We start from the raw sequence: 18615 nt of genomic DNA on the forward strand, positions 1-18615 counted from the left end.
ACGGATGTGGACATACTGGAGAGCCCAGCAAAGGGCTGCTCAGGTGGCTGAGGGACTGGAGCATTTTTTGTATGAAAGGCCGAGAGCTGGGACTGCTCGCTCTGGAGAGAAGGCTCAGGGGAAGTCTGATCAATGTGTATAGATACCTGATGGGAGGGAAGGAAAACAGGCAGACTATTCGTGGTAGCAGTGCCCAGGGACAGGATGAGAGGCAGCGGGCACAAATCGGGAGATTTGAGATCCCGTCTGAACACATGAAAACGCTCTGAACACAAGAAAACAGGTTTTTTGTTGTTGTTGTTGTTGTTAAACAGGGGGGTGGTCAAATACAGAAAAAGTTGCCCAGACAGGCTGGGGAGGCTTCAGCTGTGGAGACACTGAAAACCCAACTGGAGACAGTCCTGGTCCCCTGCTGTAGGTGACCCTGGTTGAGCAGGGGAAGTGGATGAGATGATGGTGAAGCCCCTTCCAACCTAATCAGTCCTATGATTCTGTGGGAAAAATAAAGTAAACCAGCAGTGACCACAAAAATTGAGATCACAGTGCACAGTGCAATCAGGATCCTGGATCCCAAACTTGCCCTCAAACTGGTGCACTGCTGCACATAACCTTCAACTCTCTGCAGTGACCCACAGGGCAGCAGAGCTCCTGCAACATTCAAATGAATTCATGTGTGCTGATGGCTTGGAAGGTGTGAAATAAGGTAGTGCTGCAAGCAAAGCCTCTTCCCAGTGACACTCAATGTGCTTTTCAGGACCTAAGAAAACACCCTGCATACTGACTTTGCAGAAGGTGAGAAATTGCTCAGGACCTGCACAGAGTGGCAAAGTGCTCAATGCAGGAAGGAAATAAACAGCCCAAGGAGAAAGAGACAGCTTTATTTCAGGAATGGAAGTGAAGTCTGGAAGGATGGAGCCAGCAGTTGCCTGAGGAGTTGTTTTTCTGAGAAAGTGCAATTCAATCCTTTCTGGCATAACACTCTGAGAAAAAAAAATTGCTGGGGCCAGCAGGGTTGTGCTGACTGAGAAGGGTCGCTCCTGGCTCTCCATCCAACCCAGCAGGGTTCTGACCAGCTCCGCAGAACGTGCTCGCTCTTCCCCTTACCAAGGTATCTGCTGAGAGCTGCAGAGTGCCAGCATGGGGATACAGGCAGAGGCTGCTGCCCTGCCTCTCTGCAGGAGTTCATAAAACGCTTCTTTTCGTAGGGTGAGCCACAACAAAACGAAGAAATGGACTTTAAGGTGCAGCTGGCCCTTTCCCCCATCCCGCTCTGACGCAGGGAGAACACAGCCCAGTTGGCTTTACTCTCTCCACAGCCATGACTGGTGATGCCGAAGCCAGCTTGAACGTTACAGGGACTGGTCAGCACTGCCTGCTGGAGACCCATGAGCGTGGCTGACCTCTTCCTCTTGCTAGTTATAAACTCAGACACCACACAGAGCAAACGTACCCTTGCCTTGCCCAGCAACTTCCCTCTGTAAACAAAAGCCATGCCCGGCTTACAGCCAGGTCAAAGAGAATCAGATTCCGAAAGGAATCAGCCCTGGTGGATCAGTTCCGTGGTTTCACTGGCTGCATCAGAGCCGCTGCCTTCAACCAGCCTCAACGCTTCTGTCCCACGAGCCACGGGCACCCACTGTCACTGACGAACACTGATCATGCAATGAGGAGTAACAGAGTTGCTCTGTTGGCGCTGGACCAGGTTTTGCAGTTCCCTCTCTCGCTGGCAAGGCAACGTCCAAGCAGGCTGCTTGCAGGTGCTCAGTTCTTCCATCGGATTTGCTAAAAGAGAGAAGAAAGCACGACTAACATCAGTGCTGACCGCAGACGTGCTACTTCTATCAGCTTCACCCTTCATTCCTACATTCCTACACTGAATGTAACCCCAAACATAACAGTAGCTTCCCAGGAGGGAGAAAAGAATGTAGGAGAGCCATGCCCTTTCTGCACACCTAACCAAGAGCCATCTCTGACGAGAGTTTCTGCACCAAGAAGCAGGTGTTTCTTACCGTGTTGTTGAGTATGCTGTTTATCTTCTCTTCCTCTGCAGAGCCTCTCTCCACCTTGCATTTATATGCCATCAGCTGGATGCGATCCTTTAGATCCCTGTACGTCTAGATAAACAGCAAAACCAGCACACATCTGAGCGAAGGGGACACTTCCACAGTTGGAAGTTTTCCCAAGACTCAGGAATAAGCAAACCCCACCAGGCACACAGCAACAAATTGCATGGGAAAGCTGGGGAGAAAGAGCAGGCTCCTGTCCCCTCTCTGCGCACACACAGCAAGGACTCACATCTATGACAACATCGTGGCACTTGTATTTTGTGGCAAGGTTCAACCGTGTCTCCACATCCTCTACCAAGCGCACGTATTCCTGCAGCACCTGCAAGGGAAGGAAGAGTGTGTCAGCTCCCTTCTGCAGGTACTTCCTGCACCATTCTTTCACTCCAGCCACACATTCTTTCAAGGTCACTGGTCACACAGACTTGGCTCCATCCATCCTAAGGCAACAAGTGGCCGGGACAAGTTTGCTAAGGACTCCAAGGGCAGTAAAACTTTGCTCACAAAGCTCCAAGTCCTGTTCTACCTCATTTCTAGGGATGAGGTCAGCCTTTGCCAGATAGATGAAGCATATAGAAAGTAACTATAGCAAACAAAGCTGGCAGTGCACTGTGGAGAGCTTGCTCTGCATGCAGCTCATCTGGGGAATCAATCATGCCTCAAATCCCAGTGAAGACCAAGAGGACACAGGCAGATCCTTGCTCACCTGGACAGGCGCGTTGTTCCTCTGCAAGATCTCCACCACCCGGTGGAAGCCGATAGGTGCCTTCTTCTTGGTGTAGCCCAGCCAGTTCTGAAATGACAGCCAAACCTTTTGTTAAACCTAACGGGCAATCCCTCCAGCCACTGCAAGAGGAAGAAACTGGTTCTCCCCTGGAGAAGGAAGAAATAACATCTGTCCAGCTGCCAGCAACGCACCCCACCAGCCACCACACGCACCGCTGGCAGAGCCCTTCATCCAGGGGCTGGGCTCAGGTTGGCTGTGAACCATTTGGTAAAGGGGCACGAGGGCAGCCTGCGACTCTGGCGCAGCTGCTGCAGCCAGTCCAGGCCCAGCAGAGCTCAGGGAGAGGAGGAATATATTGTAACACCCTGCTGGGCCCTGCTGAAATGAAACCAGTCTGTCTGGTAACTCCGGAACAAGCCAGCTATCAGGAGGAGATATCAGCACTTGGAACTGAACTCCCAGCAAGGCTTTCCCCAACTCACCTTGGTGGTAAAGAGGGCATCCACATCCTCCCAGGCTCGCAGCTTGGCACGGGCAGCCAGGGCAGTCAGCACATATTGCTTATCAGGAATCTGCAAGGCAGAGAGCTGCAGTCAGAGCACTAGCACTGCTCAGAAGGCCTGCGTGGGATGGAGAGGAACGACACCTGCACCCAGCCTTGTCAGAAACCACAAAAACAGCCAGGCAAGGAAGTGAGATACTGCCTGAGACCATGGTCAGCACTGCAGAGAGCAGGAGATGGGGATTTGCAAGTGCTGTTGCAGCCAGGATGCATGGGCCCCGCTCAGTGGGACAGTGGAAGCCTCCACATGACTCCCACTTGCATTTCTGAGCTTCCACAATGGGCCTGCCCAAGGAGAATGCAGTGCTTCTCCCAAACCCCTGTGTCCATGCTGAGCCTCTCAAACTCCTGTCCAGCCCCCTTGCTAAACACAATTCAGTTGCCCACGTTTCCAGCTGGTGCTGCCACACTGCAGGAAGCTCACGTACCTTAAATGTTTTCTTCAGATTGGTCGGGCTGCTGAATGTTCCCTAGAAAGAGCAGACAGGCAGTGCAAACTCAACAGAGAAGGCCAAGATAGAGGTTCAAGCATCTTTCATTGTAAGGCATTTGCCTTGTACATGATGAATCTCCCTGCTATCAAAGTCTTTATGAGCTTTTTGCTCATTACAGTGACAAAGGAAAAACTGACAGAAGAGAGCAACCAACCTACTCCATTAGGTCTCTGGTTTGGTTTTCCCTACATTCTCTCAAGCTGTTGCACCTCCAGCACTTCAGAGACCAGAACCATACACCTCAGCCTTGTGGGATTAAGGACTGATTCTGTCTGCTTGGAGGCAGCACAAGACAGTGATTTCTTTTAGGAGGCAACTCTGTGATAGGTCACCCCAGGTTGAATGTCCTTTCTTAGAGCAAAAAAGAAATCTCCAACCTGGTCCCAGATGGCAGAGGTAGCTTCATTTCTCCGGTCTCTCTTAGGGATGAAATAACCTCCTCCCCTTCTTTCCTTAACGTGCCCACCTTAAACACCTCACATACTGAGGGCTACGGGGATGAGATGTAACCTTGGTCCTCTACCACATCATCCTCACCTCGGCCTCCGTGTAGTGGTAGAAACAGGAATAGAAGAGAGTGGTCACTAGTGGCATGTTGAGAATTGAGGCCTTGCGAGGGTATTTCTGAAATATCTCCGACTGCCCAGCGGTCTCCAAGCGCCGATCGTTGGCCTGAGGAAACAGACAGAGAGGGTGAACACGAGTAAGGGCAGCTGCCTGACCCAGTTATGGGGTTTAGGTCTGGGCAGAGGGTTGTGATAGCAAAGCCCAAGCACAGCCTCAGCACGCCACGCAGTCTGACATCTGCTATTTCACACGTGGGTCTGGGTCTGGCACGGCAGCTTGCAGAGCAGTTAAACTACACCAGCCAGGCAGGCTGTTTAGATGCAGTGTGGTAGGAGTCAGGGACAGATAGGGATCTCAGATAGTTGCGGTCACCTCCTGACCAGCAAAAGAAAAAGTTCATACCTCGATTATGATCTGTCTCTCCAGCAGCGTGTAATGGTCTTGGATGTGGGAGATATCCTCAGGTGAAAATGGCAGCCTGGCCAGACACGCAGGAAGAAAACAGTCAGCAGCTCTTAACATAGCACACTTGCTAAGGATGTTTTCCTCTGCTGAATGTGCTCTCCACATACAGGGATGTGGGGAACACCCCCTACTCTTCCCAGCCTGACAGAAGGTACTCAAGCTCTTGCCCCATCAACCCTGCATTCACTGCCCTCTCCAGCTGCCTTTCTCCCAGACAGGCTCCACAGAAGAAAAAATTATGTGGCATCCCTTACAGAAAAACCTAAAGCTGATGTTACCAATTTCCTTAAGTGCTCAAGCAGCCAAGCCTTCACCCTTCACAACCCGATCAGAAGGCCCACAAAGCATTTCTGCCCCCAGGTAAGTAGCAAAAGATGCTGGACTAGTGATCAACACAAATTCTTCTGTCTGCATTACATGTATGTCCACAAAACCCCACTGCCACTGAGGCAAAGCCAGCATCAGCTTTGGAACTATTTAAGCTGCAGTACTTGGACAGGGGTCTCATTTTCTTTATTACCAGCTTCTGTGGAGCACACATTCCCCTCCCACACTCTTCCGTTTTTCCTTACCCAATGCATCCTTTCAGAAATTCCCTCTTCTTTTCTACATCCTGGATGTTCAAATGCTCCCGATACTGAGAGAGCTGGAGGGAGAGGGAAAAGAAACACAGTCTGTCTCATGAACTTAGGATGTACAGGACTCCAGGGGGCACAACAGGGATGCAAAGCTCTCGCGTGACAACCAGACACCCTGCAGCCACCTCTCCCTGCCCTTTTCATGCTCAGTGCACCCTCTTCACCAAGCAAAGGGAGCTTCTGCTCCTGGAAATACTCACAGCAACTTCCTCAGTCCTGTCTAGGAACCTGCAAAGGGGATTAAGCAAGCATTAAATGGAGGCAGATACCTAGCAGTGTGCTCAGATCTGCCACGTGGCTGGGCAAAGCCTCACCTGAGCAGATCCAGAAGCATCTTCTGCTCACCGGTCTCCTTGAGGAAATGGATCAGGTGGCACAAGGCCACCTGCCGCACCTCCAGCTCCCGAAACAAGATTTCTACAGGAGAGAGGGACGTGCACGTGTGAGCAAAGCAAGTTAGCACAACCAAGCCAGAGGGGGCTCAGCACGGTGCACGGAGCTGCAAGCAATTAGCAGGATTCAGCAACCTTACCCCACCTCAAAGCCTAGTCTCCAGGGGCTACAACACAGAAGAAGAGACACGTTCACTAGGCTGCTGGGTGAATTCCCAGCAGAATGCCACTCCTGCGGATTCATTCTGATTTACCCCTTCACCACCTACCAGCATTTAAAGCTCCTCTCTGGGACCCTGATGGGCACCACCACCCCCCTCCCACATTACATCCACTGCAAGAATATTTCACGCTCAGTAAAGCAGCAATACTTTTGGCTGCTGTCTCCCTGTGACTTGCAGCTGGTAAAGAACTAGCCTCTCTGTCCTTAACTGAAACACGCTACAGAAACCCTCGCCCCAGTCACACTCACCTCTCCTTAGCGTCCGTTTCAGGAATATCAGGACCTGTGAGCACAGAGAGGCAGCTCTCAGCTGAACGTACCAGTCTTCACCAGAATTAAGACAGAGAGACAGCAAACTGTCAAGTTTGGCCAAGGCCTGGGGAAACTTTTGTAAGGGTGTCTGAAGGCACAGCTCTTACAGTGCTCAGCTGAATTCTGCAACCCACCGGACACAGGGCAAGCAGTGAGCCAGGGCCGCAGCTGCCTGGCTTCTCTGAAGCTTAGCTTAGAGAGACAAAGAAAAACCTTTCCCTGAAGCATCCAAGGACTTAAAAGACCTGGATGGGGGAAGCTTTGACACAGCTCCACCTGCTGCCTGATGCCGTGGAAACCAGAAAAAATAGAGAAGTCTCAAATCTTCTGTGCTGCAGGGAGCATATTAAACCTTGGCCTTTAAGGAGTTGCTGCAAGGAGACCTTTGAGGGCTGAAGGATCAGGTTCCTTGTTATTACCTGATAAATTCTGCAGGCTGGCAGGAACGCCAGCAGGAATATGGAACTTTCCAGCCTTAAGCTTTGACAATTTTCCGTAACTTCTTCACTTGAGCTAAAGAAACCCCATCCTGCAAGATGAGGAGGCCAACTGACTGTTCACACAAGCACCCTTTGTGGGGTCACCCAGGGGATCCCAGCCCTGTACGGCCCCAGCAGGACTCACGGCTGTAATGACATTCCCATCGTGCCCTGCCACAGCTTCATCCAGGAGCACCAGCTTGTCCTGCAGGGAGCGAAATCTCTCTAGAGAGCACACCTGGAGAAAGAAGAGGTACAAGCAGGCATACGAGACATCAGGCAAGTCCCCATACTGAACCAAGCCCTAAGGCGTTACCCAGTCTTTCCACATGAGCCCTTCAGTACCACAACTCACTGCCCCACCAACCGCTGGAGGACTTCCCATTCAGCTGAAGCCATGTGCTGTGCGATCCCTGGGAAGCTGTCAGCTGAGGTTGTGGAGTTAGCCCTCGTTACTGCCTGGGTTAGCACAGCAGACACCATACATTTAGCACAAAGACAAGGCCAAACTTCCCTGCATGCCACAAACCACCAGTCCCGACAGGAGGAGGGAACTCCATAGTGTTCTTCCCACGGAGGAGAATGGAAAAGTAGAACTGCACGACTCTTCCCCCCTTCTTTACCCTGTAATTGTGGCCTCTCTCAGCCTTTGGTCCACCTGCCCTCTGTCCAGCATGCCTCAGCACGGCAGCTATTAAGGACAGGCAGCTTCAAAGGCAGCTCTTAAGGGCTGCACTCAGCTCCTGGGCACTCACTGCGAACTGAGGCAGCTGACACTAAGATTCCATCTTCATCCCTCTGTTTGCCACCAACTAAGCAATGAAATAAAGCCCCCCAGCCTTGGATATCTTCCATAAACAGAGCCCCATGGAGATGAAAGGGTAGAGAGGGGTGCAGCAGTGCAGGTACCTCCTGTCAAAGCTGAGCAGACTCAGTTAATAACCCAACAAAACCCTCCAGGTCTTCTGCTGCTCCTGAGCTACAGTGATCTCTGCGCTGCCACCTGGCAAAGCAACAGACAGGCACAGCACCATCCCTGCCAGATGCTGCAAGCAACACGGATCCCTTTCCTGCTCATGGAACAGCCAGAAGCATGGAGAAACACAAAGCAGTTTGGGAGCACCCCCCATCCTTCTCTTGAAAGCAGATGAAAGAGGAATATTCTTACCTTGCCCCTCTGCATTCGCCTGACTGTATCTTTGGGGCTCCAATCACTGCTGTAGTCCTGCCACAAGAGAAAGAAAGAGGAACTCAAGAGAACAACAAATTACTGAAAACCCAAATATAAAAGGGGAAAATAAAAAAAGCTGATCCAGTTCCTCCCTACTAGGGAACCACTGCACACGAGTGTCTCAAGTCAATATATAACTGCAGGTCAGATGTTACGAGCATAAGGGCACAGAGAGCTACTGGAAAGGCTCACAGAGTGCTTTTATACTCCACTGGTAGAATTCAATATTGGTCAGATAGAAAGGAGGCTCAGCGTCTGGCTTGAACGCTGTGTGTCTATGTCTGCTGGTAAAGGCACCGGTTTCTGTCTGTGTTCATCTGTGTGGCCAGCTGTGCTAGCACTGTGCACGTCTGCAGCTGTTGGGGATGTGTGCTCAGCCTTGTCACAGTCCGGACCTGTGGACAGGGAACCACAGCCTCACACCTGCTGGGCTGGGACAAGAGGAATTCACCCAGTCCCCAGAACTCCTGGATTCTGCAGCACCTAGCACTGCCTCTATGGGAGAAGAATGCTCCTGCCAGCTGGTGCCCCATGTCTGTGCCCTCCCTGTCCCAAGGATTCATGAACAAGAAGTTTAGAAACTTTTAGGTTTCTTTTAAGGAGCACACAGTTCATCTGACCAAACATGAAAGCAGTTTACTGGCAAAGCGCTATTTAGAAATCCTTTTCATAGAGACTGCTGGGCCTTCAGCAGGGGAAGGAATAACCAATACCCTCAGCAAAGCTCCCTATTTCTGGGTAAGGGCAGAGAACACCTAAATCAGCACTGGGCCTGCATTTTGCAGCTCCCTGTCCTAATCCCTGCGTTGCCCTCTGCTGTCTGAAATAGCCATTAATCAATTCCCATAAAACCTTCAGAGCACAAAAAGCTCTCATCTCAGCACTACAAACATGGGCTGCTCACCTTGTACTCAGCTTTCGGTCTGCGCAGCTCTGGGGCATAGTTTTTAACTCCTGTGTCCGAGAGGGCTGAAAGGGAAGGACAAAAATGAGGAGCACAACAAAATCCTGACTCATACATACTTCCAAAACTGCCCTGTCCTTGGTTTCTGTGTCAGAAGACCCAAACGCAAGCATCAAATGGCTATACAAAGTTGCTTTAAACCCAACAGTCATCAGTTGTACATAAACGGATTCCCTCAAATCATCACGCCAACCCTTTTGCTGCTTTGCTGAACAACTTTCAGACAACCCATTTCTGTGATACCACGAAGATGACACCACCTTTTTTTGGAAATGCTGTGGTTTATGCAAACCTACACCCATCCCAAAATGACGCAGGGGTTCTGAACTTACCATCCGAAAGGGACTGTAAACTGGGAAGTTTGTTTCGTCCTGCAATCAAAACAAAACTCATGAAAGAGTGTCTCTGCTCTGGTAACATCTCTTGCAGAGGGAACACGGGTCGAGACTGCAGTCCGGTGAGCTGCAGCCATGCGAGTGCAGAACAGGCCACTCTGCAGAGATACGTGCCACACTGGCATAGCTGGGGCTCACCTGCTTGCAGCCTGAGGCTTTGAAATAGCCTGTGCCATCACAAACCATGTGAAATAGCCTGTGCCATCACAAACCGTGCTGCACACTATCCCATGTTGCACACTGCTACCAGCAGCAGCGAGCCAATGAGGGTCAGGTGAGGCCTGCATGGATCAAACCGGTCCTTTTGCAGCCTGCTCTTTTCCACTGTGCAAACAGATTGTGAAGTGCTGTGCTCTACCTTGCTATTCTGTGGAGCCTAGCTTATCAGAAGCCAAAATCCCCAAAGCCACCTCCCACTATGGGAGAGCTGCCTGTCTTCTGCACAAGGCAGGCGCAGTCACCAGTTTCTGACCGGTGACAGATGCACCCTCACAGTGAAGAGGGACTGGAGCTTCCCTGTTTTGTAATACTCTTACTAGTGATTTACATAAGGTAACTTGATTTCCCCTTGATATTCTTGTGGGAAAAGCCATTTGCCTGTACTGTGTATGAGGAACCTCACCTTTGAATAGGCTGCTTAGGGAGTAGGAGGAAACTTGCTTGGGTAAAGCGGCATTGGAGGAAGAGCCCTTCTGTAGGCTGGAGTCTCGGCCCTCCAGGGAGGTAGAGCTGCTGGAGGCGGTCTCTTTGATTGACCAGGAGATGCCTGTGCACAGACAGAGGTTATTCAGAACAGGGAAAGAGAAACCACCCTGCAAACAAAGTTCTTACAGCAGGGCAGGAATATTATCAAGGGTGAATTGGTCAGTTCTGCACTAACTGTCCTGGTTAAGTCTGACACCTGGTGCTAACTGGATGCACTGTGCAGAATCCCAGTCTCATGTAACAGTACTTGTCAAACAGCTGCTTACTGCCCTCTGGAAATGGTTGCAGCAATGTACAGCAATGCTGTACAGCTTGTTATAGCTTGTATTAAAAAGAAAAGCATATGCTACTCAACATTTGGGTGTCTGTTATGAGGTAAAGCATCATCCATGCTCTACAGGTACGCAGCCAAGACAGAGAATCCCTGTCTTGCCTCAGATAACAGACAAATAAGAGCAGACCTCCCTGGACAATGGGGAACTAAGACAGGTTTCCTCCCCGCACTGACAAAACAGCTGTCAATGTTCACATGCATTCCTCTCTCTTCTGTTTGTTCAAGACACAGGTTTCCCTTTTTCATGCATTTTTTCACATGCTTTAGGACAGGGCAGTACAACAAAATAGCTGATGGGCAGAGACACTGGATGGGAAAAGGCAAAGGACGGACTGCTGGGAGGAGCTGCAGCACAGGCCAGGAAGGGGCTCTGCGGGTGATCCCCATGTAAAATGTTCGCTGGCTCGCAGGTGCTGCCACGCTTCCTGCGGGCGATGAGCTCCAAGGCAGGGCAGCCAGCAGCGGGGGCACAGACCCGCAGGGGTGGGAGGGGGCCTCGGGAGACCCCGGGGCCTGCACTCACTTCCCACGGGCTCCCCGCTCCAGCTGACCTTCTCCAGCTCGTCCTCCTCATCGTCGACGATGTCCCGCAGGCTGTTCACCGCCCGCTTGGACTCCTTCAGCTGCGGACAGACACGGGGGGCTCGCCTCAGGCCGCCTCACCGGGGAGCCCCGGGGGAGGGCCCCGCGGGGCAGCCGGCCCCTACCTGGCACAGCTCGTCGTCCTCGTCGTCGAAGGTGAAGGCCCGGCACTTGGAGCTGTGCCAGTACTCCTCCTCGTCCGCCCGCGGCCGGCTCATCTGCAACGGCAACGGCAGCGCCACAGCAACGGGGGGCTCAGCGCCTCAGCGCCACGGCCCCCGCCCGCCGCCCGCTCCCCGCTCACCTCCCCTCACGCCTCAGGCACCGGCCGCTGAGGAAGGGCGGCCGCCGCGCGCGCGCGGGGCACGCCGGGACTTGTAGTCCGCCCGCCGCCCCCCCGCCCTTCGCCTGCTCCTCGCGTGAACTACGAGTCCCGGCGTGCCCCGCGCGGGCGGCTCCTGAGGGGAGCCGGGCGGAACGAAAAGTCGCGGCGGAACCCCGCAGCCGGGGCGGCGGAAGGGAGCGGGGCCGGCGGCGGAAGGAAGGCGGGAGGCCGGCGGTTCTAGCAGCTTCCACGGGAGGCAGCAGCAGCAGGAGGCGGAGGAGGTCCCGATGGCCAAGTGGGGCGAGGGCGACCCGCGGTGGATCGTGGAGCAGCGGGCGGACGCCACCAACGTCAACAACTGGCACTGGTGAGGCGCGGGGCCCGGCCGGGCCAAGGGAGGCGCCCCCGGGGCTGGGGGGGGGCCGGGGAGGGCCCGGGTCTGCCCCCCCCCAGTCCCCGAGGGCCCGTGACGGACCGCCCGGCGCGGCGCTTCCCCGCAGGACGGAGCGGGATGCCTCCAACTGGTCCAGCGAGCGGCTGAAGGCCCTGCTGCTGCCCGTGCGGGTGGAGGGCGAGGAGGGGGCCTGCGAGGTGACCGAGGTGAGCAAGCTGGACGGGGAGGCCTCCATCAACAACCGCAAGGGGAAGCTCATCTTCTTCTACGAGTGGGCCATCAAGCTGGCGTGGACCGGTGAGTGGCGGCGGCCCCGGCTTCGAGGCTGGGTGTAAGGGGGAGGTTAGGGGGGCCCAGCGCGTTGGGAAGCGACGTCACGTTGCTCGCAGCACAGCCACAGTAAGGGACGGTGGTCCAAGCAAAATCGCTGTCGTTGCAGGCACCTCAAAGACAGGAGTGAAGTACAAAGGCTATGTGGAGATTCCCAACCTCTCGGATGAGAACGACGTTGATGAAGTTGAGGTGAGCACGGCTACAGGCTGGCACTGCTGGGTGTGCGGCTGTTCTAGGGAGAGCCCTCAGGGCATGTTTCCTTTGCGTAGAAATTTCCTGCGTTTGAGACCTCTAACTTCCTGTTGCATCTTTCATCAAATTAATTTTTGCCTTTCATGTACGTGGGATCTGTCTGTAGCACGCAGAGGGTTTTAGGTAGGTGTGTATGTTGCTGTAGGCCAACAGTAGATGAAATAGAAGACTTTGTAAAACTGCACTGCTGCTTGTGAAAACTTAGCTGAAGTCCGGCTGTGATGTTGGATCGAGTAACAGAAGGACTGTGCAAGCACAGATTTTTTAACTAGCGTTTGTCCTTCTTGTTTAGATCCTTGTCAGCCTTGCTAAAGATGAGCCTGACACTAACTTGAAGACGCTGATGAAGCAAGAGGGTGCAGAGAAGATCAGAGATGCAATAAAAACTTACATCAGCACTCTCAAAACAGGTACATGAGAAGGAGAGGGGTTATGGGACCCTTAGGGGTAGTACTCAATAAGGGTTGGGGGCAGAGGAGAGGGATTATTCCCCTCCTCAGGAAGGCTTTCAGGAAACAACCGTTACCTTCTTATCTCTTTAGAAAATGGTTAGTGTTTGGCACAAAGCACTTCTGTCTGTAGACACTGTAGTGCAGCCCAGGTTGACTTTGATGGGAATCCATTAATAAAGAGCATTTTCTGATGGGTGTTTTTTAAAACTGGGACTGTCCTTCTCCTGCTGAAGGTCAGCTATAGGGAAAACAAACCTGGTAATGTGTGTTTGCTGCCATGGTGATGCTGAGTGTCAGCCACTGCGTGTGGCATGAGCTGGCCGTTAGTGAGCTCACTCCATTCAAAGGTGTGTTTTTCTCTACTAGTGTGGCAAAAGAGAAAAGCAGTGCACTTGAAAGGAGTCTGGGGCTATTTGGATTTGAGAATAGCTGGTAACTTAAAGGTACTCTGCAGGTTTTGCTGGTGTCACTCAGTGAGCAGTCTCAGCATCTGGAACAGAACACTTTTGTAGAAAAACAAATCTCTGATTCCAGCAATGCTCTTTGGTAGAGTTCAGCACTGCTCTCTAATCCAGGCTGAAAATCCTAATGTCACTTTTTGTATCTGTTTTATTACATTACGCCACACACACTCAACATTCAAGTTTCTTTCAGTATAAGCCACCACAGGTTGCTGGATCAAGTTTCTGTACCCTCGAGTTTTTAAATTTCACTGTTCAAACTGGGAGGTGCCGTCACCCAGAGGAAGATGAGAATGATGTTCGGAAAGAACCGTATGATCTGGTGGGCTGAAATAAAGAGTAGCTGGTGGGAAATAAGTATTGCAGCATTTGGGATTATAGAATTTTTAATAAAGTTCTGTTACATGATGGAGTTTTGCCGGTTGGAACAGACAAAAGGGAAGGCAAGATCAAACCATCCTATGAGAGGTAAAGGCAGAAGTGACAGAGCCGTAGGAAAAGCAAACGTGATGACGAAATGAGCTGAAACTTCTGGTGGAGTTACAAAAGTATTTGGGCAGGGCACCAGAGAGACCTCCTCCGGGTTTCTGTGTGTTGCCCAAAAAGGATAAATTGAAGATGGAGTTAGAAGTAACTAGAAATAACTTCATTCTGTACTACAGTCATCTGAGAAATGGGGAACCAGTCTGAAAAGCAACTTAAAGTTTGATTTGTTCAGATCATCAAGGTAAAAGTATCTGAAACCCAATTGCTATTTGTACTGGGGAGTGAGAGGGGAAAGAATCAACATGAGAGCAAGGCAGATGTTGGTAGAAAAGTGATATGTACGATGGCATATGCTGAGGCTAGGAATAGGAAGAAAGTTCCTAACTCTTGCTGTAGACAGGTTTTCTTATGTCCTTCAGCGGTGAGTAGTGAGTGCAAAATGAGACCTGTTTACCTTTTTTTGTTTGTTTAACTGGTTTCAAGGTGGGGCTGCCAGCAAGAGCAGGGGAGAAACCAGGAAGACCCTTTTTGTTGTATGTTTCAAATGAGAGATGAAAGGTCTGTTTGATCTATTATTGGTTTCACGGGCACATTGCTGTCTTTCCAGAATTCACCCAGGGCATGATACTGCCCACAGTGAATGGTGAACACATGGAAACAACACCTCAGGTGGCACCTAAAGCAGAAGACCGCAAGGTAAATAAAACTGCAAACGTGCTTTTGGGTCTCTGAAGAAGTGTATTAGATTTTGGGGCTTACAGGAACAATGTTGTAGGATATGTGTGCAGTAACTGTCAACCTGTGGTTCAGGCCTGTTTCCATTTGTAGCAGAAATTAATTCAAGCAGACCAATAAACCCACTTTTTATACTCAAACATGACGTTGCATGTTTCCCTAAGGCCTTTGTTTTTTCCTTGGATACGTGACTATTTACTGAGATGATTGAGAAAAAGTACGTGTGTTTTTCAGTTGTTTGTTGTTTTGTTAGAAGGCTGCCAGCAGCAGTTCTGCCACATCGCAGTCCAAATCCATAGGAGTCAAGATCCCTACGTGTAAAATCAGCTTGAAGGACACGTTCTTAACATCTCCTGAGGAGCTCTACCGGGTATTCGTTACTCAAGAGGTAATTCCAGGCTCATTCTGAGAGCTGTTTGTTGCACACAGGAGGTTAGTTATAAGAAGCTTTTTAAGGCATTCTGTAGGACACTCGCAATCCGTGAGAATGGAACAAGAAAGCTGGTCTGCACAACAGTTGCTTGAAGCTCGTGCATGCATTTTTCATGCAGCTGAGAAGAGACTGTTAATGCCAGCCAGCTCCAGGCTGCTGTCAGCACCTGGCTGTAGGTGTGTCCCTTACTGCATGTGATCACATCTCTTCGGATTTACAGTTGCATGCTTTTGGATTTTGTTGTTTCCTTTTAAGTTTAGGTGCTGTTAGCCTTATTAGGGGATAGATCCTCTCCCTGCATACTTTTACATAGTGTAAGTACAGACAGCAGCATTGTATCATTAGTTAAACATGGTCTTAGCTTTTGGTTCCTCCTTCAATAAAATAAATATCATATTTTCATTGGACCAGGTTTCATTAGGGAATTCATCAGGGTAAATCAAAGCATGGTTTAGAGAACAAGTGCACAGAGCACATACTGAAAGCTGGGGGTTCTTTTCCCTTGGTAAGCAAGATGCTGCTGTAGTGGCTATAGCTGTGCTTTTCTGGCCAGGCCAGGGGTTTTGTCTTTTCTTGTTGAAGACCTCGTTCTGTTGACTCACCTCCTCCTCCAGAAGTTTTGTAGCTAGGTGGGAGCTATTGGGAAATAATTTTGCCGGTGGATAATGGCAAGTAATCCTGGTCTCCTGAATTCTTTTCAGATGGTCCAAGCTTTCACCCACGCACAAGCAGCTCTGGAGGCTGATAAAGGAGGCAAGTTCCAGTTGCTGGATGGCAGCGTCACAGGAGAGTTTGTTGACCTAGTAAGTACCAACTTGTGCAGGTGCATCTTGCTTTGGGGCAGCCTTTTTGTTTTTGAAGCAGCAGTTTTGTAATACTGTAATTGAGTTATAATTCACTAATCAGGAATCCCTAGCTGGTGCCTGGTGGTTATCTATAATTGCTGTTGAAGGGTTCCCTAGAGTATAAGTAAATGCATGGGACTGTAGCCTGGGGAGAAAATCTAGCATCTAGTCCTGCATCTGCCCTGTCTTTGTGTGATTTTAATTAGTTATTGAGGGTGGGAGAGGTATTAAAGATAGCAACTGGCCCTTTTCCTCTTTAGCCCTTGTGCCAAAGAAGTCTTGTGGACAGGGAATCTGTCTCAGTGTTTGAATCAGAAATTGCAGTCTTAGTGACTTTCTTCCAGTGATAGGTAGCACCTGAACGTGGTGAACAGCGTTCAGAACTTGCACTCATATTCTGTGGGCTACTATTGGAGTCTGAATCTGTAAGGCTTCCAAAATTACTTTTTCCTGTGTTCTTGCCCATGCCTGCTTCAGGTTTAGCCTGGTCTGCCTTCCTAGAGGAGGGGTGGAAATAAAATACCACTTAAAATCAGCTTGTGGTGTTCTTGAGGGACTTCTTAAGATCAAACACAGTTATAGTTGTTTTCAGTTGGACTGCAGGATTTGCAAAAACTACTATTCCTCAATGTCGCTCTCTGTCTCTCTTTCCCAGGTCCCTGAGAAGCAACTTGTTATGAAATGGAGATTTAAATCTTGGCCAGCTGGTAAGTAGTCCAAAAGGGACTCTGGCATTACAACTTGAGCCTGTGTTTGAAGGATTCCAGCCCCACTTCTCACACAGCACTCTGGCTAGCAACCAGGGTGCCTTAGCCCCGGTTCATATCCTGCACAGTGGGGTCAGTCGTGATCCACTGGTTAGCAGCAGTCGGGCATCAGGAACAAGGAAGCAGCAGCTTCAGCCACAGCCAAGCAAGCTGTAACTGCTTTGAGCCCTGTGAAAAGAGCTCTCTCCTCCCTCTCTTAGGAAGGCCTGCAGCTGTCATAAATAGATCCTACTGGGGAGGAGCCTGGGGAGTCTTTTTAAGCGGTGCTGTGTGAGAGGAGGAGGAGGAGGAGAACGTACTGCGCGTACTGCCTGCTGATGACAGATTTATTTTGCTTCCTTCTAGGGCACTTTGCAACAATTACCTTGAACTTCACTGACAAAGGTGGTGAGACGGAGGTGTGCTTGGAAGGCAAGGGCATTCCTGCCAGCGAGGAGGAAAGAACAAAGCAAGGCTGGCAGCGCTACTACTTCGAGGGCATTAAACAGACATTTGGCTATGGCGCCCGCTTGTTTTAATAATGGTTGTTGGAAAGGCTCTCCCTGAAGACTCTGCCACGTGGACTGATACATTTCTCACCTCTCCCTTTCTAATCTTGGCCCTGCTGCTGGGTAGAATGGGATGACAGGTGATGAGGAAGGCCATTGAGCAGCACCACTTTCAGTCCCTCACTGCTTTATGCATGTCTCGTGCTGCAGGGGATTCTCTTACATGTACATACTTCTATTGCTAAATAAACCTAACTTAAAAAAACACCACGGTACTTGCGTGTTCAGATCGGCTTAAGTTCAAAGGTTTGGTGGCCAGGCTGAGGGAGGGATCTGTCTGGAAAAACACTGATCAGTGAGGAGTGTTGATCCCAATGTGATTTACTCCTCACTTCTGGGTGAGTGGAGAGTATGAGCCTGATGCAGTTTTTAGTTTGAGCAGCTGCTTGCTTTCTCTCTGCTTTTGATCTGCTAGTAAATGTTTTGAACCCTTCCCATTTTTGAAGCGATTTAAGATCATGTTAAAGCTATCCCTCTCCTCCCTTGCATATTGCTCTCTAACACAATCCTTTCACACACTCGTACTAGCCTGCTCCCCAAGAACGACGATTATTTTGTCACTCAGTGTCCAAGGAAATCAGCAAACCACTGTTGGGCAAACTCTCACCTACAAGATGGTTCTAGCAAGGGTCAGCTACCTCTAAGAGCTCCAGGCCAAAACAAACTAGACTCAATGGGGGTGGGATTTATTCCTCTAAGATAAACAAGGTGCAGTACTTCTGGCTGACCCCACTTCAGCTGCTGCCTCTGTGGGTGAGGAAAAGCCATTAGCTTGTTCTCTTCTGCTAGTACAGCCTGTTCCCTGAGGTATCTTCTAAAGCACATAAACTGGTTATTTGGGGGAAGAGAGGGAGGGGAGAGGTGAGTTCCACTTGGAAGTGTCAATCTGCCTAACCTGTAGGGTGACCAAAGTGCTGGATTTTACATTTCAGGCATCAGCTTCTCTTGCTTATTATGGTTATTGCTACTAGTGGTGATCTGCAGAGCAGCACCAGCAATTTGAAGTAATGTTGCTGCATGAGAATTAGTATGCTTTTTTGATTATTTTTTTGTCTTTTAAATTAAAAACACTTATCCATCCTCATCTGTAGAAGACAGGAAAAAACGTAGCAGGAGGAATGTGGAAGACAGAAGGCAGGAAAAATATATCTGTTTTTGTAAACAGACACTTACAGTTTGAGTTGCCTTTTAGCACATGGAGAGCATTTCTAGCCTTTTCCCTCCCACTATTCTGGAGTGATTATTTGTGATACAGTGCTAATGAACATCAAGAAAGTGGTACGAAACAGTATATGACAGAAAATATCTGACTATAAGTCAGAAAAGGAAGTTGTACAAAGCATGAGCACCTGTACTTACGGGAGGGCTTCCCTATGTCATGTTTTCCTGGACGTGTCCTGCAGGGCTATCTTCCTTGAAGTGCTGGCTGGCTGGGAAAGGGGTGGAGATAT

At 50.2% G+C, this 18615-nt stretch overlaps 2 protein-coding genes across 3 annotated transcripts; one reads left to right on the forward strand and one right to left on the reverse strand.

The window, feature by feature from the left end:
* Positions 1 to 862: 862 nt before the first annotated feature.
* On the reverse strand, positions 863 to 11478 carry VIPAS39 (VPS33B interacting protein, apical-basolateral polarity regulator, spe-39 homolog). The gene is made up of 20 exons (XM_032189030.1): positions 11438 to 11478; positions 11259 to 11351; positions 11075 to 11174; positions 10135 to 10278; positions 9450 to 9488; positions 9058 to 9122; positions 8091 to 8147; positions 7068 to 7160; positions 6381 to 6414; positions 5831 to 5933; positions 5717 to 5744; positions 5451 to 5524; positions 4816 to 4891; positions 4384 to 4518; positions 3781 to 3822; positions 3273 to 3362; positions 2770 to 2856; positions 2296 to 2385; positions 2010 to 2114; positions 863 to 1782 (listed from the first exon to the last, which is right to left on the reverse strand). Exons 2-20 carry the CDS (start codon positions 11349 to 11351, stop codon positions 1762 to 1764), a joined length of 1476 nt encoding a protein of 491 aa, XP_032044921.1. The 5' UTR covers positions 11438 to 11478; the 3' UTR covers positions 863 to 1761.
* A 183-nt stretch (positions 11479 to 11661) lies between these two features.
* Positions 11662 to 17371, forward strand: AHSA1 (activator of HSP90 ATPase activity 1). Of its 2 annotated transcripts, none has more exons than XM_032189255.1 (9): positions 11662 to 11825; positions 11959 to 12149; positions 12292 to 12374; positions 12730 to 12847; positions 14444 to 14532; positions 14828 to 14959; positions 15706 to 15807; positions 16505 to 16556; positions 16962 to 17371. In XM_032189255.1, exons 1-9 carry the CDS (start codon positions 11746 to 11748, stop codon positions 17132 to 17134), a joined length of 1020 nt encoding a protein of 339 aa, XP_032045146.1. In that variant the 5' UTR covers positions 11662 to 11745; the 3' UTR covers positions 17135 to 17371. The 2 variants fall into 2 exon arrangements, with proteins under 2 accessions (XP_032045146.1, XP_032045145.1); XM_032189254.1 differs by having other exon boundaries at positions 11663 to 11825; positions 14825 to 14959.
* The last annotated feature ends 1244 nt before the right edge of the window (positions 17372 to 18615 follow it).

Source organism: Aythya fuligula, chromosome 5 (assembly GCF_009819795.1).
Source record: "Aythya fuligula isolate bAytFul2 chromosome 5, bAytFul2.pri, whole genome shotgun sequence".
Lineage (NCBI taxonomy): Eukaryota > Metazoa > Chordata > Aves > Anseriformes > Anatidae > Aythya > Aythya fuligula.